Below are 19,601 nucleotides of genomic sequence, written 5' to 3' on the forward strand. Positions count from 1 at the left end.
ATATATCCTGTTATAAATTAATGATTCACACTTCCAGCTGATGTGTTATGAACCGGAGAAAAAAGCATAGGAAACAGCCATTCTATGTTCTGGCTTTTACACAGCAGCAAAAATCTGCCACAATATAATACATGTGTTACACACAAGTTGCACATGTCAGAGTCTTGTTTTACAGAATTAAAAGGATTTTCTTATAGCTCATAATTATTTATTTATTTTTTTTAATACCGAATAAATTTTAATTGCATGTAATGACATAGGGAAACACTTAATTTGACACAGGCATAAATCCTGAATCCTACACTTCACAACTAAATGCTCTGCCATCAAAGTGAAAATATTGATCTGAAATTCATTCTTTTTCCAACAGTCTCTAAAATAAACAGTTTAATGCTGAATGTGAAGGCGATGTTACGAAAAGGCCTGCAGTAGCTAATTGGAAGAGCAGAACACTATGAATGCTTTGCAGGTTCATGCGTATAAGTTAGCTATAATGAACATATAAAGTATTTCACTAGCAGAGTGAATACTATGGCATCACCTGACATTAGAGGAATGCTGATTCTCTACTTTTACACAACTTAACTGCAATGTAGAAATTAGAAATATTCTTTTATTGTTATTAGGTCAACATTTTCTACAATTCTAAAACAAATATCCTAGTAATTGTATTGCTCTTCTAATCAAAGTGATAGTTACCTGTACGTCAAACTAACCACCCATCCTTCGTTAGTTTGTGTTGGGATTCCATTTACAACTCTCAAATGTTTTGTTGAGGCACAAGGAATGGCAGTATCTGAAAGCAGGTCCAGAGATGACATTTTACTAAAAGCAGTGGTAGGAAACCTGCACAGTTGCACATAAGGACCACAAGAAGGTCAATATTTATTATATATTAACTTTCCTGTGCTAATGAAATATATTTCTAGGCCATCAAAACTACTTCAGTGAAGCTGAGTGGGTCTATTTAAATATCCCTAGGGAATATAAAATACATAAATTTAAATAGGTTTTTGAGATTTACATAGTTAAAAAGCAAACATTGAAGCTCATTACCAAATCTCACCACTGGCAAGACATGACAGTGAGAATAGATAAAGGAGTAGAACAAACATATTTCCCATTCGTCTTTTGTAAAATTAATTTTGCTCAGTCTGTATTGTGGGTTTTTTATAACTTTACTAATCTTTATTTTGTTTCCCAATTGGAAAGAAATGCCTATATTTAGAGGATAGTCATGCACTGCACAGTTCATACATAAACTTACCATCCAAGCTGGTTGTAGTAGGAGTTGTATCACCTTCACCTAGACAGATACACAAAATAACCATAATACAAGATTAAAATACATTTAAAAATGGAATAAATTTCAACAGCAAATGACATATTGTTAACTTTACAGTTCACAAAGTTTTAAATTTCAATGATTTCTTCAGTACACAGCAAAAGCAGTATTCAGTAAGGTTTAACAAGGGGGCAGAATTTTATTCTTATAGAATGAAATAAGAAAGAAATATTTGGAGCAGGGATGTCAAACATTTTTCTTCTTGGCCAAATCCTAAAGACATCAGGCCGCCTATTATGTGAAATCAACATGTTTCATTCAAACAAGAAAATACTGAAAAATTAAGTTACCACTTTTATAAAAGCTTTCAGGAACTATAGAAGTCATGTGATTAAATCCAAAGAAGACTGAAATAAATTCTCAATTCCTTAAAAAACTTTGAAAGACATTTTAGGCTCCTATCAACAAAAACTTATTCTTATCACAACATGATTACCAAAATCTAGTTCAGTACTTCCATCTAGTCCAATTAAAAAAATAGTTACAACAAGTTTGCTTAAATTTGTTTCTAAATGTTTACCCTCTGACATGTACAGAGTGACCCAGCATTATGAGCTAGAGGTACAGGAGTAGCTGCTGAAAACTTGGAAAATTCAAACAATCTCATCCAACTAGATTTCCATCATTAAGAAAATATGTGTGTATATATAGACACTGACACACACACACACAGAGGTATAATTATATATATATAGATACAGTTATATCCATAGTGAAATTTCTATGTACATGTATACACACATGCATATTTGTATGTGCATATATGTATGTATATGTGTGCATACATGCATGGGTTTCTATGTATAACTGTATGAATGTACATATATATTGATACAGTATTGTAATACTAGTCCATATGAGTTACAATTGTAAAACTGGCATATTCCCACTTGGTGTTTGATTACAGAAATGTACTAGTCACCAATTCTGGATACCCTAGAAATGTTTGCTGAGAATACATCCTTAGGAATTCACAAATACAAATAATGAACTCAGAATAGTGAATAAAAAGCATATTTCTTCAGCTATTTTTCATTTATATCAACACAAATAACCTTTTGCACAGTTTTGTTTAGATGCCAAAGTATCACCTGAGACTTCAAATACCACTTTTTGGAGATGCTGGAGTTCAGGCTATGAGGAAATGCAGTAGATTGCCGCTAGGAATGAGTGTAACATTATCCTAAACCTCTAGAGATCACAGACATGCATTCAAAAGCCTGATTTACCATTTAAGTGCTCTCCCAGGACATACAGCAGAGTAACTTAGAAATAAGAATTGAAGAGAAAGATTTTGAACATAAATGTGAATTGCACATTTTTCAGCATAAAACTATCTTTTTCTACTTGTCATCAGTTTATTGCTGAATTCCCTAGGATTCTTAATTCTGTTTATTTAAGCTATTTAGATTTAAACATTTAACTTTGGAGGCATGATTTTCTTAATTCTTGCCAGGAGTGAAATCATCCCATAAACATCCGAAAGCAGAATCTAATCTCTATACCACATATACACTTCATCATATATATATATATATAGTGAGTTATCCTAACACTACAAAGACAGATCACACAAAGAGTCTCTGAAGCCTGTAGCCCAGAAGATAACTCTTCCTGGGTTTCTTGAGGCCACAGCCAGCATTCTGACCGCTAGACAATTCTTTGTCTCTGTCCAGCCCTCATTCAATAGCTAGATCTGCTGGAAAATGTTTGACCATCTGTAATAGCCCCTTTGTGCTTCTGCTGCATAAATAAGTCTTGAAATCTCCAAGCTGGTCAAGGAAAAGAACCCCTTGTTCATATATTGCACAAGCAGCTTCTGTCTGCTCCTTCTCAGTCACGCACAATTGATTCTTGATAGAATCACACATTTTCTGCAGCCACAAGTGACAATAGGAAGGTGTGCACAGGCATGTGACACCGACACCGTGGCTCCGCTGGGACTGCACAGCTGACAGTGCCAGCGGCGTGCCAAGTACTCACATCGAGAAATAGGGCAGTAATCCCAGGGCACAAGAGGATCATCTGTGTAACACCAGGGACCATGAAAATCATCATCTGGATTGCGGCAATAGTTTTTCTTCAGTTTACTAACATCTGGTTCTCTGAATATTTGTATATGCCTACAGGGAAAAAAAATTCAAAGTGTTGAAAAGCTTTATACTATAGCCCAAATTTTCAAAGGTTAAATGTTGTTTTGCTCCACATTGCATTATTAGCTGATTGAGAAGCCTACAGGTCAGGGTTTAAGGCTCGTTAAAATCAAAGGGAAGATGAGACCCAAATATTTCCTGGATCTGGGTCCAACTTTCCTCTGGTTGGTATTTTAAGCACTGTGTCCACTGGATAGCTGGGAGGCTTCTAAATCTCCCACTCAAGCTAAAATCTCTAGATATCCTTTGGAGGAACCATTATACTGATTAGAAGAGTGCCTCTGATGCTCTCAGAAAACCCTCAGACCCCTTTGGGGAACACAGGTTCCTTCTCCTGCAGGTTAACAGCACAGGGGAGCATTGAATCTACAAAGCTGAATCAAAGGCAAAAAGAAAGGCAAACTAAGAAAGTTAGCAAGGATAAGCAGCAGGCAAGGAGAAAGATTAATGGCTCAGACAAACTGCAGTAATAAGTCACTTAAGCTGCAAGCCTACATGAAGCAGGTGAAATTTTGAGGCCAAAATCAGAAGCTGAGGAAGAAGTTTATTTTTGGCTTGTCAGAGACAAGGATACAGGCTTCTTTAGTTACGACTGTAGTGTTCCTTCAGTCCATAACCAACCACTCATGCTGCCTCTAGAACACCCATAAACAGGGAAACTATTGGAGTGAGACAGATAACTCCCCAAAGTTCCCAGATGGAAAATGTGTGGGCTGATCTGTGCTCTATTAGATGAATGCAATTGCATCAAGCACCCAGTAGGTTTATACTGCCTCAGCCACAGCAAACAAAGACTTATCATGCTTCTCAGGCAGCATGAGCTTCAACCTCTGCTTCCCTTCCATGGGCAGCACACTGGGATATGTATCCTCTCTCTCACCATCTGTGAGAAGAAAAACTTGTAGTCCAGCTGATGATACCAGACAGGGCCACTAAAGTCTACCTTTTGCTACACAGCTTGCCCAGAGGCTGACTTCCTGACCTACACCGTCCAAAGAACAATGGCTTATATGTTCAGCACTGTCACTCTACAACAAGTGCCAAAGCTAATACTGACACATTTGCATCAGCTCCAGAAACTAAAGGAAAATGAAGGAGAAACTATTGTCATCATGGCTACTAGTGTGTGTGATATCTCATACACAGCAAAACATTTTATGAATCCCTTATGCGATATATAGTCCTGTTAATTCATTTTACTTCCACAAATAAATTAATTTGACATTTCTACTACTTGAATATGAAGCCAAAGTAATGATGCAGGTCTTTTTATTGGTATTTGACATCATTATCACTTGATCATAGACTAAAGAGTCAATTTCAAGCTGGAAGGGACATTAGGTGGTTTCAAGTCTATCCTCCTCCTTGAAGCAGCATGAGCTATGAAATGAGGCTGATGTGACAACCATTTCCTCTCATTTCTGATATCCTCGCATTTTACCAAACTTTCAAGGACAAGGATGGGGTAAAATAGGCCAGTAAACCAAACACTAACAAACATCCCAAAGCCTGCAATTACTGGTTAGCCTGAAAAAGGTCATGTTGTGAAATATATTTAAACACAAAAAAAAAAAAAAAAAATTAGAAAAACAAAGATATTAAAAGCTCCAGAGCATAAGGGCCTACTTTAGAATCAATGCAGATGAAAAAGAGTTGCCATCTGGAGGCAGTATTTATTCAGGACTCACTGAACCATCTCTTTCTGTTTAATATGTACACACCTACGTAAGTCTTCAATATTTTTGTCCCATGTGGAGCAAGTTAGCCCGAATCTTGTCTTGGATAAATTCCCCATGTAAGTCTTGCCATTGCCACGATAACAATCTGAAAAAAGAATGATGAGGCAAAAAAGTGGTGGGTAATTGTGCAACATTAAGAAGAAAACTCTTCCTTTCCACCAGTAATCCAAATTATTAAAGTGTTCTTTTAAGCAAATGCTATACACTATTAATCAGACAATTGCATAAATCAGATCAGAAGAAAAATGGAAAATAATTTTCAAATTTACATACATAATCTCTTGTTTGAGATCTATATTCCCACCACAGCAGTATTTTAAATTTTATCTTACTTACATGGACTTGGAAAATTTATTTCATAAATAGTTAGTTGGTTTATGATTAATTTAGAAGGGTCACACAGAATATCCTAAAAGTTGTCAGAAGCTAGTTTATACAAAAACAAGAAAAAATGGTCTCCTATTCCTCCCTCCACAAAAATAGACATTTGGTTTAGCTTTGTGTAATTTTCAGATATTGGCATCAGTATATAATTCTAGACTTAAGTACTTCAGCAAAATCAAAAAATCATCATGACTTTAATTTTAATGCAATTCAAAAACTTGCCTGTTCGCTCCAGCAGAAGTCATGTTTAATTCATAAGCTTTTATCACAAGCCTTTTTGAGACTTTTCAAGAGAATAGTTTAAAATTATCAGTTCTATAAAGACATTTTGCATAAAACTCTTAATTTCATATTCATCAGTATTTTTGCTTTTTGATAATTGATACTTCACAAGAAACAGAGAATGAATGTAAAAGTTTAATCCTTTCTCTGACATGTCTTGCAACTGCAACTTTTTAAAATTTACAGTAACATTGGCTAAAAATTAAAGATGGAGACAGTAATGCATCCTGATGTAGGGTTATAGGTCTGAGGTCTTAGCTTCAGTTTATGCTGTGATTGACATCTATTCAGGATGCAACATTACTCCTTACAGTAATACCAAAACCTCACAGGAAAAACATTTGCATGGAGACTCAGAATGAACCTCACACACAGAGGTAGGTAAGAACTCGAGGATCAATCCCTCTAGACGAGGAGGTATTTGCAAGAAAATAAAAAGAGGAGGGAAGAATCACTTTTGGTAGCCTGATATGCAATTATTAAAAGACTATGAACAAAGGAAATCACCTCAGATGTGGAAAAAGGCCTTTCAAACTAAGAAAGGTGATGACAGTAGAGCAGATACATAGACAGGCCTTGTCTAAAAATCAGGTCCAATAAAATCTTTGCTGCAGCTTTCTCTGCTGGAATTACAAATAAAGTGAAAAAGGAATCTCATTTACAGCACAATGAACCCCAAGCATGCCAATAAAGCCAAAGCAGAACTACACAGGTGAAATACAGATACAACTTCTCCAGTTTTCAAGGCTGTCTACTTGATATTTGGAACAGTATGGCATTCACTTAAAATCATGTTATCACCCTTTCCTCTGTTACCTTGTTCATTTGATACATCACACTTAGGAATCTGGGAGCAATAACCAATACGGATGTTTGGGTCAGTGGTAAAGCACCAGGGTGATTCAGATCCATCTGGATTTCGGCAGTAGTTCTCCCTCAAATCCCTGTAAAAATAAATATGTTAGCTTGCAGCAGGGATAACCTAAACCCACCAATGTGGTCCATTGTTTTTTGTCATGGATTAACAAAAATACAGGCTCATTCAGGTCTCTGTGTTACTGATCAGTGTCAAGTGCAAGGAGATGAGGAGTAAAAACACAGTATGCAGAAAAAAAACCAATAACTGTAATAGGAATATGTTTGTGGAAATTCATTTTCAGCAGACATAGGTTTTGATGTGATGTAAGTTTTCATTTGAAGATTAACAATATCTTCATTCAGGATCCCTCATCAAAATTTGCATGCAACTGACATTGGATACACCTGCAATATATTACAAGTGCTTTTAAATACAAACATTACCAAAATGCTTAAAATTCCCTGTACTTTGAATGGTTCTGCTGAGTTTGGAGAAACAGAGTGCTTTAGACTATCAGTAACTCATTTAAGAAGCTGAATTGTGGAAAATAAAGTTTATGTCGAAATTCTATACAGCTGTTACCTTTAAAGTTAAAGTTAGTCACAAGGGAACATCTTTAAATGTCTTTTACAGCTTGCATGAAATATTCAAACCTCTTAAATGTAAGTTTTATTTCCCTGTCTCTTGACAGTTGTTGCCATGTTCTGTGCATCTCCATATTTCATTGTATTTTTTACATCTGCAGCACTTACTGATAACAGACTATCGAAAGAATGGGCCTAATACTGTAGTTCTTACTGATATTTTCCCCTCAATAAAGATGTTTAGTGCAAACTGGGCTGTGACTTCAATCTGGTCAGCAAGGTTTCCTCTAGGCTTAGGTAAAAAAGGACTGAATGAACATTACAAAGGTAACTACCTAAAATTAGTAGATTATTCACATGTTGGAAGTTTATGAACCATACAGAAAGGTTTGATGACCAGTGGTCACTCAATTAAAAGCACTCCTATTGTTGCATTTATATTTAGTAATAAGACAGAAAAAGGATTTTAAATATGAAAAATCAAAGAAATGTTTTCAAATATTAAAAGTGTTAATTATTACAAAGAAGATTATATTTAGGTAATATTTAGGTCATATTAAAGTAAAGTCAGCAATCAAACTCCAAAGAAGATTTTAGTTCCATGAAAAAAATCCCGTGGTAATGTATCAGGACTGTTGGAATTCAGGTCCCAGCCTGGAACACATCCAGGCACTTCACAGTCATATTGGTGAATACATGTTTAAGGAGAAGTTCACAAAATCCTTAGAGAACATGGGCAGGGACAGAGCCCTATGATCTGCTCCAGTGGCATGAACACTTAAGCATTTTAAAACTCAGCTCTCTTCCCACTGCAGAAATAATACCCACATGTCTCTACTCACTTGCATTTGAAGTTCTCAGGGGTGATGTTGTGCTGGTGAGGAAACTGGGAGTCCCACCTCTGGCACTGGATCCCACTCCATATGGTGCTGACGGTGCCACGATAACCCTCGCCCTGTCCCCGAACGCACGCTGTGGTCTCGGCTGCCGCCTCTGTGCGGTTCACGGCGCTTTCCTCTGCAGACCCAGACAAGAAGGGCTCTTTCATTCTCTTAGGAATGGCTCAGGATGCCTGGTTTGAACTCCACTTTACTGGTAGAGTCATGGATTACATGATGTTCAAATAATGGTAATTGCAGTTTTACTGGTGAAATTGCCAATGTGATTATAGAATAATTTTCTCCTCTTCACATTTACAACATCCACAGAAAATGAAAACAAAATAGGTGCCAGAGTTTATGCTGGTTTATTTGCTTTCATGCGAAGAGTCCGCAGCATTTTCTTACTTGAGACACCTGGCCTATACTGTACCATTGGAGATTAGAAGATATTCCTGGTTACTTTATCAAATTCAGCAAATATCACTCCTTCAGTTTTAATAAAATAAGTGGCCACCCACATGCACACTGTTAAACATGGTAACAAATATTTGTAGGCTTTAAACACAATTGGGTTTCTCTAAAGAATTCCCAGAATACCAGATCACAGGAAAAAAACATGCAGATAAAACTAATAATAAAAAAAATAGATCCTATTATAAGTTAATGTGCTATATTCTCCTATAAGTTTTTTTTATGCCTCATATGGTTAAAAGAGTGAAAAAAAAGCCCAGCTTTTGAAATCAAAGATCAGTATTCTCTACAGAGTGAAAAATGTTTTAAAGACTAACAAATTCATCAGACTCAAGATCTCTTACAGATGTTGATATACTCTGCACTCACCCTGGTGTGGGCTGTCTTGAACTAAATTCAGAAAAACAGTGGTTTTGAAATGACTCATTCACATAACTTAAAAGTCTCTTTTTATTTCTTATGCAATTTTTATAATTGCAAATTAATGGCACAGATATTGCATCAGATATATACAAAGTAGTACAAAACTACATGCACTGCAGTTAGAGCAATTCTTCTTCAGTATTCTCAAAAGTTCCCAATACAGTATTTTAAAAGAAACTGTATATCTGTTGGTAATTGCTATGGTTTTGCAAGACTAATTTTATTAATTATCTTTAAAGTATTAATTGCCAGCAAAAAGTATATCAATAAACTTCTTTATTTAGTTTTCTTTAAATGGTCCAGTGAATAGAACAGTATTTGTGTGTTACTCATATTGTAGTTCACTCCTGGTAACTTGAGCCAGTTCCATGAACTTGGAGAAAATATGGATTTTAAGGAAACCAAATGTCATAACAGATGGTTTTGGATGATTTGACTGATCTTTGACGTTAAAGATCATTTCCCTGTCAGATGATAACATCAAGTTGTGCAGTTGAATTATACATGTATCCATGCATCCCTTTTGCTCTTCATCTGGTTGATGTTTTTAAGTCAGTGTTTCATGGTCAAATTAATTTCTTGTCCCTCCTTCCCAAGGCAAATGTTGTCCTCTTTCAATGAAATTTTGAGTTCCAAGCTCATTCCAAAATTAAAAGGATATGGCACTGCAAGTATCACAAGGAGGTTTCTGCAGGCTGACAAATGTACTCTTTCTAGGGGACTCATCAAACAGTCTTGCAGCTAGTAACTTTATATTTAGTCTTTACACACCCCTTTTTAAATAATAAGGCTACAAGATTAATTCATACAACTTACAGTAATAAATAGCTGCAATATTTCTGTTTTCTATTATAAATAATATGTGAAAACAAGTGGACTTATAGTCTAAAATAGCTTCTAAGATGATTAGAGTGAACATTGCTATGCAACATTCAAATACATATTAGTCTTTTTCAAAAATACCCACATTTCTTTTATATAAATGAAAGAGATCTGGGGAAGACCTGAGGGGGCAGGAGACAAGAGTTCCCTAAGATGATAAATTTAAGTATACATCCTGGCTTTATAATATTTCCTAAGTAAATTAATAAATTGGAACTACATAAGTCTAGCAACAAGTCTTCTTAAATGATACTAATAATGTGCAAAAAATCAATAAAATATGAGCTGTTGCAAAGACCTTATCTATACACAAAAAGTTACTATTTCAACTGTAATGAACTGTATGGGGCACCTTGTCTGTACTCAGTCATGCTAAAGACAAAGAAATTAGGTTGGTGTTTATATATCATTATGTGCTTTTTTTTTTTTTTAATCAGATGCCTGAAATGAAATAAGTGATGCATCAATTGATTTAATCAAGGCCGTAGTAATTTTGTAGAGCATTCCTTCTTTTACATCTGCAGATACACAGTTAATTATTGAACGTTACATTATGTGTCTGGACAGTGACCTCTACCTGTGGATCAGATTTTACAACTTTGCCATGTCAAAATATACAATGTAAAGGCATCAGAACAACTTAACTTCCACATTGTCATGAATATTTGCACAGCCCAGCCACTTCTGGAAAGACTTGCACTATAATGACTAAGAGATAAATTATTTCAAAATCTGTAACGTGATTACCTGCAATTACTTTTGGCAGCTCTCAGTAAGAATTCTAGTAATGCTGTTTCATTGTTCCAAAAGGTTCACAGAACCCTCCCCAAATTCTTCTAGCTGTACCGCCTGCATATACTACAAATGTCTCATTTTGAAACATGAAAAATGAGACTCCAAAATATTTCCAAAATTTTATTCTGAAATTCTGAGGGCTTGTGCCCTCAGAACCAATTCCCATTCTAGCTATTGAGTCTCACAGAAAGCTGAAAACTTACCAATAAATGCTTGAGAAATCCTTCATTCATCTGTCGATTCCACAAACAGGCATGATGGGAACAGTCTCCCTATTCCTGTTAATGAAAGTTGGGCTGGATGTGCACAGGAACAGGCAAGAGCTTGAGGAGCAGTGCCTCTCTCACCAGACACTGCAGATTATACAGCACTTGCCAAACTAAAAAGTGCCCAGGCTGTCCAAGCCTACAACCTACACAGTCATCTCCATTCAGTACTGATCTTGTTATTGAACCTAATTACTCATCACCAATACCAAATTAACTAAATTTAATAACTCTGAGCATGAACATCAGATGTACAGAGCATTGATGAAAGAGCCCTAAGACCACACTCACCAGTTCTCTTACAAGGCAAAATCAAGATCAAGATCAAAATCAAAATCTATAAAATCAAATTCCCATCCTTATCCCAGTAAATCCTCTAAAAAATAAATTAAGATCTAAAAAATCCAAGGAATTGTGTCAATGAGGAAGACAATATTAATTTAGCTAGATTAATTTATAATCAAGAAGCAATCCTTACTTTGCAGTATTTACTAATATTTCATAATGGAAGTTCCCAGGTTTCTTTTGCTTCAGAGTTTGAGTTCTGATTTTTGAGTTCTGAACTGAGATTAAAAGTACTGATTAAAGAAAAATCACACAAAATTCCACCTTATAAAAGACTACTATTTATAATTTGTGGATTAAGTGTCACTTCTTACTTCTGTAAGAAAGTTCATTATGAACAGAAGAATTTGGTAGTTGTTAGAAGTATTTTGCTGCTTTTGAACTTTGTGGGGTTTTGTTTTCTTTTTTTAAATTCTAGATTACTAAGATTGAACATGCAACTCAGACAGCCACATGAGGGGATTTCCCATTAGTAGTATTTCTACCTTCACATGTTCACTCTGAAGTCCCCAATCAAAGGGCAATAATTCAGATACCCTTTTTTTCCACAAAATCCTCCCTTTTTTTGATATTTCAAAGTATATAAGTTTATTAATATGGGACAGCTCATGCATTCATAAAATCTTAAAAAGATGAAACATTATCCATAGCCTTATGTGTAAAGCCACAGATAGTCTTAGTTCTGGTTCTCAAAGCAACTCCAGAATGAGGGAATCAGCAGGGGCCTTGAGTCATTCCACAGCTGAAGTAACCAGCTAGATACTATTTTGCACTGTAAGACAAATGACCCTGAAGAAAATCCTGCACAAATTTTAGGTCAATGGTGAGAATCATACTGACTTAAAAGAAGGTAGAGATTTTGCTGGAGAATGCATGTTCTTTCATGACAACACAACAGTATTTGTGGAAAAAGACATAGTTGGAAAAGAAGCAGAGTCCTAAATTATATTATGAGGAAAATACCTGCTCTTGCTTATATTCATGCAATGTCTCTTCTACAATGTTAATCAACAGAATGAAAATGTGCCCTGATTTGTAACAAAACAACTTAAAAAGTTGATTCTAAACGTGATCCATGCAATTCTGCAAATGTTAGTAAGAAAGCTGAGTGGTGTTTTGAAGCTGCTCATGCTCAGTTGCACTGCTTTCAGGCATCCCTTCCCTTCCCTTAGCAAAGGCATTTCCAGTTCTGGACACTAGTTTAGTGCCAGCTCTTTCCTTTCCACGTTTTCTTCAGTGTACCATGACAGTACAAGAATGGCAGAAAAACCCAACTGACTTCCAGTGTTTTGTTTTTTATTTAGTAAAAACGTATGAGAAAGTGAAGATATAAATTATAGCCAAGCTCAAGAACCACAGAACTGAAAAACTGTTTGTCACCTAAAACCTTCACACATACAATTAATTTGTTGATGAGCCCAAAGAAATCTTTCCAGGCTGTTCCAGTGTCTACAACAAAGCTTTAAATGCAAACCATTTTTATTTTAAATCTATTTTTAAAAACTCTCCTCACATTTAGAGTTCCTAAATTTTACTTTCAAATTATCATAGAAATTATGAAAAGGATTTGAGAAGGATCCTTTTTGAGGCAATGTGGATTAATCTGTTGCATAAATAGTGAACACTGGACCTATTCTTTGTCTCTTTTTAAAGCAAGATGGAAGGTAAGACTTTATCAACTTCTAAATATCAGTCTCTTTTCCCTGCCTCCTTTCTATAAACATCTTTATCTTGTACAAATATTAACCTTAAGTGACTCTAACTTTTATTTGTACATGTACTATGATTGAACAAATAACTCTTTAATCAGAACTGTGCATTCAAATGAACAGTTGAAATCTCTGTTTTTAAAGAATGAGTAATTTAAGGTTGGTGGGTTTTTGCCTTCCCAAAAGCTGTGGGCACATTACAACAGCTCATTTTAGATCTAGAGTCTCAATTTTGTTGTTTTATTACCTGTTGTTTCCCATCCAACGGAGGCCTTTATTGAATTATCTCAAAGCTTTTTCAGGCTCTGGTCACCCCTGACTAGTGTCAATGACTACTGATGGCAAAGGCTAAATCCATAGTACAGGCATCTGGGTTGGCTGGACAGAGGTAGGCATCAATGAAACACTGTCCTTAACACAGTAATTCCATAAAAGTTCTGTAGTTCTCAAATGACTGATATCTGTAGCTTCCTTTATGGATCTCAGTATCTCTCTAAAGCTCATCCATAGAGGAACTGCTACCCGTTTGGGCTTTAAAAACAGCAATATTAGTTCTTTACTCCTGTCTTCCCTGTAGTCAATGTTCTCATTTATGCCAAAATAACAGTCATTTTCCTTTTTCATGTTTGCTGGCACTGCTTCCATTTCTTCATTTCATCCTACACTTCTTCATTGCTGTTAGTTGTCCTTTTATCCTCTCTTCTAACTAAAAATTGTCTCAAGCCAAAACCACAGACACATATGTGAGCAACTTCAAACCAGTCCTGGGGTCCCCAAAGTCTTAATCCAAATCCAGTTTTTGCAGCTTGAGCCATCTCTAATTCCTAATTGCTCCTGTCATCTCTTTCTCACAGCCCTGGCAGTAAGCCACAATGTTTTATGCTGCATTCTGTGCTTGGAAGTAAAATCACAATGCCCTCTCTTCAGTCTTAAAACCATATTTATTTTCTAAACACTTCCTTCCACCAACTTTTTTGCAGAAATTTTTGTATATGAGCTGTTGTCAGCATTTTGGCTATAAAGAACACTAGCACTCACAACATGTAGCAAAAAGCCACAAGCAGCATGCTGCCTTGTGGTCAGTCCCCAAAGAGAGGACACCTACATTTTTGTAAATGGTCCAAGGACTTGGATTTGCAAAGCATTTTTCCTAATTAGTATTTCTTGTAAATTAAATAAACAGTCCTCAGCATAGGAATTAAAACCTGTGTGAGAATCCAAACCACAAAGCTATAAAGACCTATAACTCATGATCTCTTTTTAGTGTTCTGAGATTGCAAACAGCCCCAGAATCAGAAACACAGAACAGCCACCGAAACCCAGAATAGCCAAGTGTTTTGGGCTCCCTGCTAGGAGGTGGGAAAACAGTTTTTTTATGAGCCTCAAGAAAGACAGAAATCAAAAATAATTTCTGTTAGTATTCTGGTCATCAAGATTGTGATTTAACAGTAGCATCAGCAATAAATTTCCTCAGTGGGTTTTAAAGGAAAGCGTTGAGCACCGCTGCATCTTACATAGAAGCAATGTCTTATGCCTGTGAGAAAAACTCTGAAAAAATCTGTTGGATTAAGCTTTCATGGCCCCTAGTTTAAAATTTTTTTCTCATAGAGGTTGTCTTATTAATTTCAAAAGAGATACAGTATTCTGCAGGGAAAATGCAGTTTTACATGTGAAATTTCCTCTTATTTTAATATAATTTCTAACTGAAGGAAAGATTTTCTAGTTCCTTCAGTGAACTTTTGCCTAGAAATGAGACAAAAGGCTTTCATCAACAAGATGAAAAATCATTACACTGTGTTTTGAAGTTGTTTTTAATTTCATTTTGATCTTTACCTTTTCTTCAGGGCTCTGACTTGACAGACAAAGGTGATAATCCAGTAGTTTTGAGGAGATCTCCCACCCAACTATTTTATAAAGCTGAGGCCAGACTGTAGATACTGGAAGTAAGGCATAAGCTTACATGACCAACAAAGCCAGATGTGAATCCTCAGAACACTGACACATCAGCTCAGGAAATGCCAAAGGATAAAGGTTTATAAAAGTTGCATTTGTGAAACAGTCAGCTGTAACTTAGGAGTACTTTTTTTTCATAATAGTAACAGGGGAAAAGAACAGTTCTAGTAGGCTACACATGATTCATATGTTATCTAATAATTGGAGAAGTGTAGGAAGCACAGTTTAGTTTTAAAAAAACAAACCACAAACCAAAACAAAGCCCAAACCAACACAGGCCAAAAATCCAAAGCAACAGCTCCTTACTTAATTGAGTAACTAAAAAATTGAAAGATGATTGAGTTGCACAACTAAGAAATCTCTGTTCACAAAAGAGATAATCTGAGATTTCCCCTTTATCAAAGATTGTCAGTAAGTTTAGATATAAAAACATTAATTAGTCTTGTAGTTCACAGGTAAGACTTTCAACATGGGTGTGAAATGGGTGCCTGACCCAAAACAAGCAGCTATCCTGCCAAGTTTCTTCTTTCTTGGGGGAGCCTGATTAGACATTGCCCAAAGTATCAAAATAACTTTGTCTTTTTTACAGTGGAATAATTTTGATAATTTAACTACCTTATATTGGAATTACAATGACATAAAATAGATTAAGTTAAATTACATCAGGCAGTACAGAATATTCTTACTCAATCCTTGGATTTCAAAAATCAAAAAATTGATTAGACCAGACTGAATCTCCAAGACATTAGAACTGGCCTAAGCTATAAGGAGAGCCAAGGAGAAAAAATTCTGAATTATTGGTGATTCAGGCAGAACACACAGCACAATTTTTTTAATGAGAATTTTAAATGAAGGTGGAGAATCGCTCTTTAGGCAGCAATGACTCACAAATAAAATTTCACATCAGAGCTATTACCTCTTCCTTGCCACCCATCCCAATATTTAAAGCAAGTCTCAGTAAAACTGACTCTACCATTCACCTTAGCCCCAGTATTACCATGAAAGTACAGAAAAATTGCTTTGCTCGAGTTTTCAAGAAATAACCAAGAGTTCTACCTTCGTCCTTGTCCCTTTACTTCTCATTTAAGACACCTAATTATCAGTAAAATAGAGCTTTCAGAGCTGGCACCAAAGTTAAGATGATCTGAACTTTGAAGACATATTGTAGTAAGCTCTAAAATGCTGAACAAGAACATCTCAAAGTGAGCATCCAACAACTGTACACCTTAATGTCACTTTGATTCAATTCCTTGTCTCCAAAGTGTGGTTAAAAAATTCCACCATCTTGTAACTGATAAATAAAGTTCTTTGCCTGTGGACTGCTTTGATATGGAGTGCTCAATATCACAGAGAGACCCAGGTGGAAATTAATAATTCTATCTTCAGCACAAGAGTGAATTATGTGGACCTAGAATTGCAAAGCAGTAAAGAATTGTTAGCAGAAGATACTGAGATGGGATTGTGTGTGTGCACCAAATGATATTTGATACTTTCAAATGATAATGAAAATGTCCAGCATGGCCAAACTAATACTGTACATGAGATCCTCATGATTTTGTTGCCTCACTTTTTTAATACTTGATTTTTGTACATTTTAATGCAATTTACAGTACATGAGGCATACACATATTCTCGTGGTAAGTAAAGCACAACTCTTCTTTGCTGTCCAGATTAAAGTGTTTACAGGAGACCCTCTTTGAAAGGTATGTTTTAAAAGCCAATGAAGTGCAATGAATGAACTAGCGGTGGTCCTACACTGCTTGAAATACCCAGATTTTGGAAAGGAAAAGGAAGCAATAAATTTTGCTTGAACTCACCACACATTTTAATTGTACAGAACTCCCAGGGGGTGTTAGGGTCAAGAGTGTAGCACCATGGTCTCAGCTTGCCATCAGGATTGCGGCAGTAATTATCATCAAAGCCCTTGTCAGGATATCTGCAAACCACAATGAGAAACACGTCAGGGAAGTCTTCCTGGCAACACCGCACTGCCTTCTGCAAGGTACTTAAAGGACAGATTTCAGCAGAGGCAAACAAGAACTGGTTCCTATTAACCTTGGGTCTGATCCTGTAGGATGGATGCAAATATGCCTTTAATGCTGTTAAAAAGTTAATAACATATAAACACTTTCCAAATCTTCAGCAGAATCAGACCTCCACTGAGGGGACTCCCTGCTGTGCTAATGCACAGGGTACCGGATAGGCTAACTCCACTAATTGCTAAACTCTTGCTCTTGTGTCTGTCAACTGATGACCAGACACTTAAGCCACTCATTTTTTTTTAAACAGACCAATTAAATGTGGATTATCTAAATGCTGCCTGCCATGCCGGACTCATTATGAAAACAGGTTCTTCAGTGCAACAGCCCTGGGTTCAAACTTGAAGCTTTTTTGGGTAGCCTTGTTACTAATGATAGCTCAATTTTTGTAACAGAGCTCGTTTTTGGTCATGCCCTCATTTCAAGTACTGGGAGAAAGGAGAAAATAAGTAAATAACTTTCATCTCAATTTATCTCATTAAGACTTGATAATATTGTGCTATATTTAAATGTTTCCACATTCCTACAGCTGTCACTGACTATCAGACAGATATCCAAGATATGTAGGTTTTTTAAATATAAATACATGATACTAACATCTGTAAACTTGAAGGAGATAAATGCATCTGGTTGTTTTTTTTTTTTCTCTAGTGAATACAATTTGTCTTGGCCTTGCAGTTTTATTGAAATGTGTTTGCAAAAGAAACAAAAAGTAGATTTGCCTCTGAGGGAAACGTGAAAAGTATGTAAGAGAACAATAAAGTTAACTACTTGGGATCCTGAATCCATTTACAACTGCCAGCAGATGTGCTTCACACAAGCAGATGAAAATATGATTTACAAGTGTATGTTTTTCCTAGGATGGTTTTTCTGTCAAATGATCATGCTAATTTTGACTCATTTGCAACTTGAACTCCCATTTCTTAGGAAAAGTCAGGTTCCTTCAACTGAACAAGGGACAAGGATAAGATTTAAGTAGAATTAAAAAAAAAAAAACATAAAGAAAACCAAAATGACAACAAAATCACCAAGGAGAAACCTTGCCAAACTGGAACTTCAACAGAAGTCAAGAACATGGTAATTTCAGATCTAGCAGCAGTACCCTGTTTTCTGCTAGGTGCAAAAAAAATGTAAAAAACAGTTGTGTCTAAGGATTTCCCAAAAAAATAGTTAATGAGCTAATAATGCATCAGAAAATTATATGGGTTTGGCCTCTCAGTAGATGCAGTGATGAGCCTTGATGCTGGTGGAACATGTTCCATGTCAAATAGCGTGGAAGGTGCATGTTACCACCTAAGAACCAAGGCGAGTCCAGGAGTGGCAAAGTATATGGAGTCACAGCTCACAAAAAGCATTCAGAACAGCTCGTGATGCAAAGAATCTGTGTTCTAGAATACAAATGTCTGTCTTTGCACTGAATGCTCCGTCCTTCCTAATATTATATTCCATATTCCCACAGTATATCAAATATGGGTTATTTACTCATTAAAACTTAGGTAGAGATGTTCTTCCAGGATCAAGCTTTGTGTCCTCATGGGATGGTGTAGTGCCTGTGAGCTGTATCTTTTCACCAACTAGATCTACTTGTCCTTTTCTACAGCAAAACTAGACTTCCCAGTCAATGGTTCTTCCCCCAGTATCAAGGGAGGCTTCTGTCTTCCTTCATACCCAGCAAGAAACAATTGCTTTTAAAAAGAGACCAACTAATACCTTTAAGAAGCAAATATTAGCAATAAGTAACAGGGCTTCAAACTGTTCCACACAATTCAACAGTGAGGCTATGCAGGGTTCTCTGAGAGCTGTCTCCTTGTTGTACACACTTCTCCTTCCCCAGTACATTTGGGCACAGAGCCCTTTCTTAGACTTAATAGAGAGCCTCAGGTGTCAGAGATCTTCTAGAACTCTACATATTTGTTTTTTCCCCCTTGACACAGCAGTAGCTCTACTTCACTTCCAGAACTGAAATTAAGCATGAAGATATGTATCTGCCATCAAAATCAAGACTATCTCAGTTTCTAGAGAAAATAGAGGAGAGTATTAGGCAAAGAGATAAAATTTATCCTTTTTGAAGACACAGGTGCTGATCTCCAGCTCTCCTGGAAATAAAATGAAACTTAGTATTTAAAGCTCTTTACCAATATTTCATCTCCCTTTTTTTTTAAAGACGTGTAGGATTGTAAATTTGTTTCTTTTAAAAAGTAAATTTTCATACAAGAGATATAAATTACTAGTACATTACTAGTACCAGGGTACTAATAAAGTGATGTCTGCATTTATTTGCTTCCTATGATACACTTCATTCCTAGTTTCCTCCACATAATACATATCTTCACAGGATGTTTGAGCAGAAAAGGGCAAAAAACTTTTCCCCCTTATGCTGCTCTATGCCCAAGACATTATCCTCAGTGGTCTTCCTTCCATCCTGCGGCATAACTGTGCCCATGAGAAGAACATCAGAGAACTGGAGTTTAAGAATATAATTCTGCATCCT

General features: G+C 36.1%; 1 protein-coding gene across 4 annotated transcripts in view; it reads right to left on the minus strand.

Annotated features, from left to right (window-relative positions):
* The window catches only part of HGF (hepatocyte growth factor), a 56,221-nt gene that overhangs the window by 11,613 nt on the left and 25,007 nt on the right, over window positions 1–19,601 (minus strand). For all 4 annotated transcript variants that reach the window (XR_014952252.1, XM_085569970.1, XM_021528863.4 and 1 more), the window contains exons 7-13: window positions 16,889–17,007; window positions 8,189–8,363; window positions 6,720–6,847; window positions 5,220–5,322; window positions 3,329–3,468; window positions 1,268–1,306; window positions 700–796 (exon numbers count right to left, since the gene is read on the minus strand). Coding sequence is in view for 3 of the 4 variants with exons in the window: in XM_085569970.1 (XP_085426096.1) it covers window positions 700–796; window positions 1,268–1,306; window positions 3,329–3,468; window positions 5,220–5,322; window positions 6,720–6,847; window positions 8,189–8,363; window positions 16,889–17,007 (801 nt within the window). In the remaining variant the exon portion in view is untranslated. The remainder of the gene's footprint in view (window positions 1–699; window positions 797–1,267; window positions 1,307–3,328; window positions 3,469–5,219; window positions 5,323–6,719; window positions 6,848–8,188; window positions 8,364–16,888; window positions 17,008–19,601) is intronic.

Source organism: Lonchura striata, chromosome 1A, assembly GCF_050655825.1.
Source record: "Lonchura striata isolate lonStrDom1 chromosome 1A, ASM5065582v1, whole genome shotgun sequence".
Taxonomy (NCBI): Eukaryota; Metazoa; Chordata; class Aves; order Passeriformes; family Estrildidae; genus Lonchura; species Lonchura striata.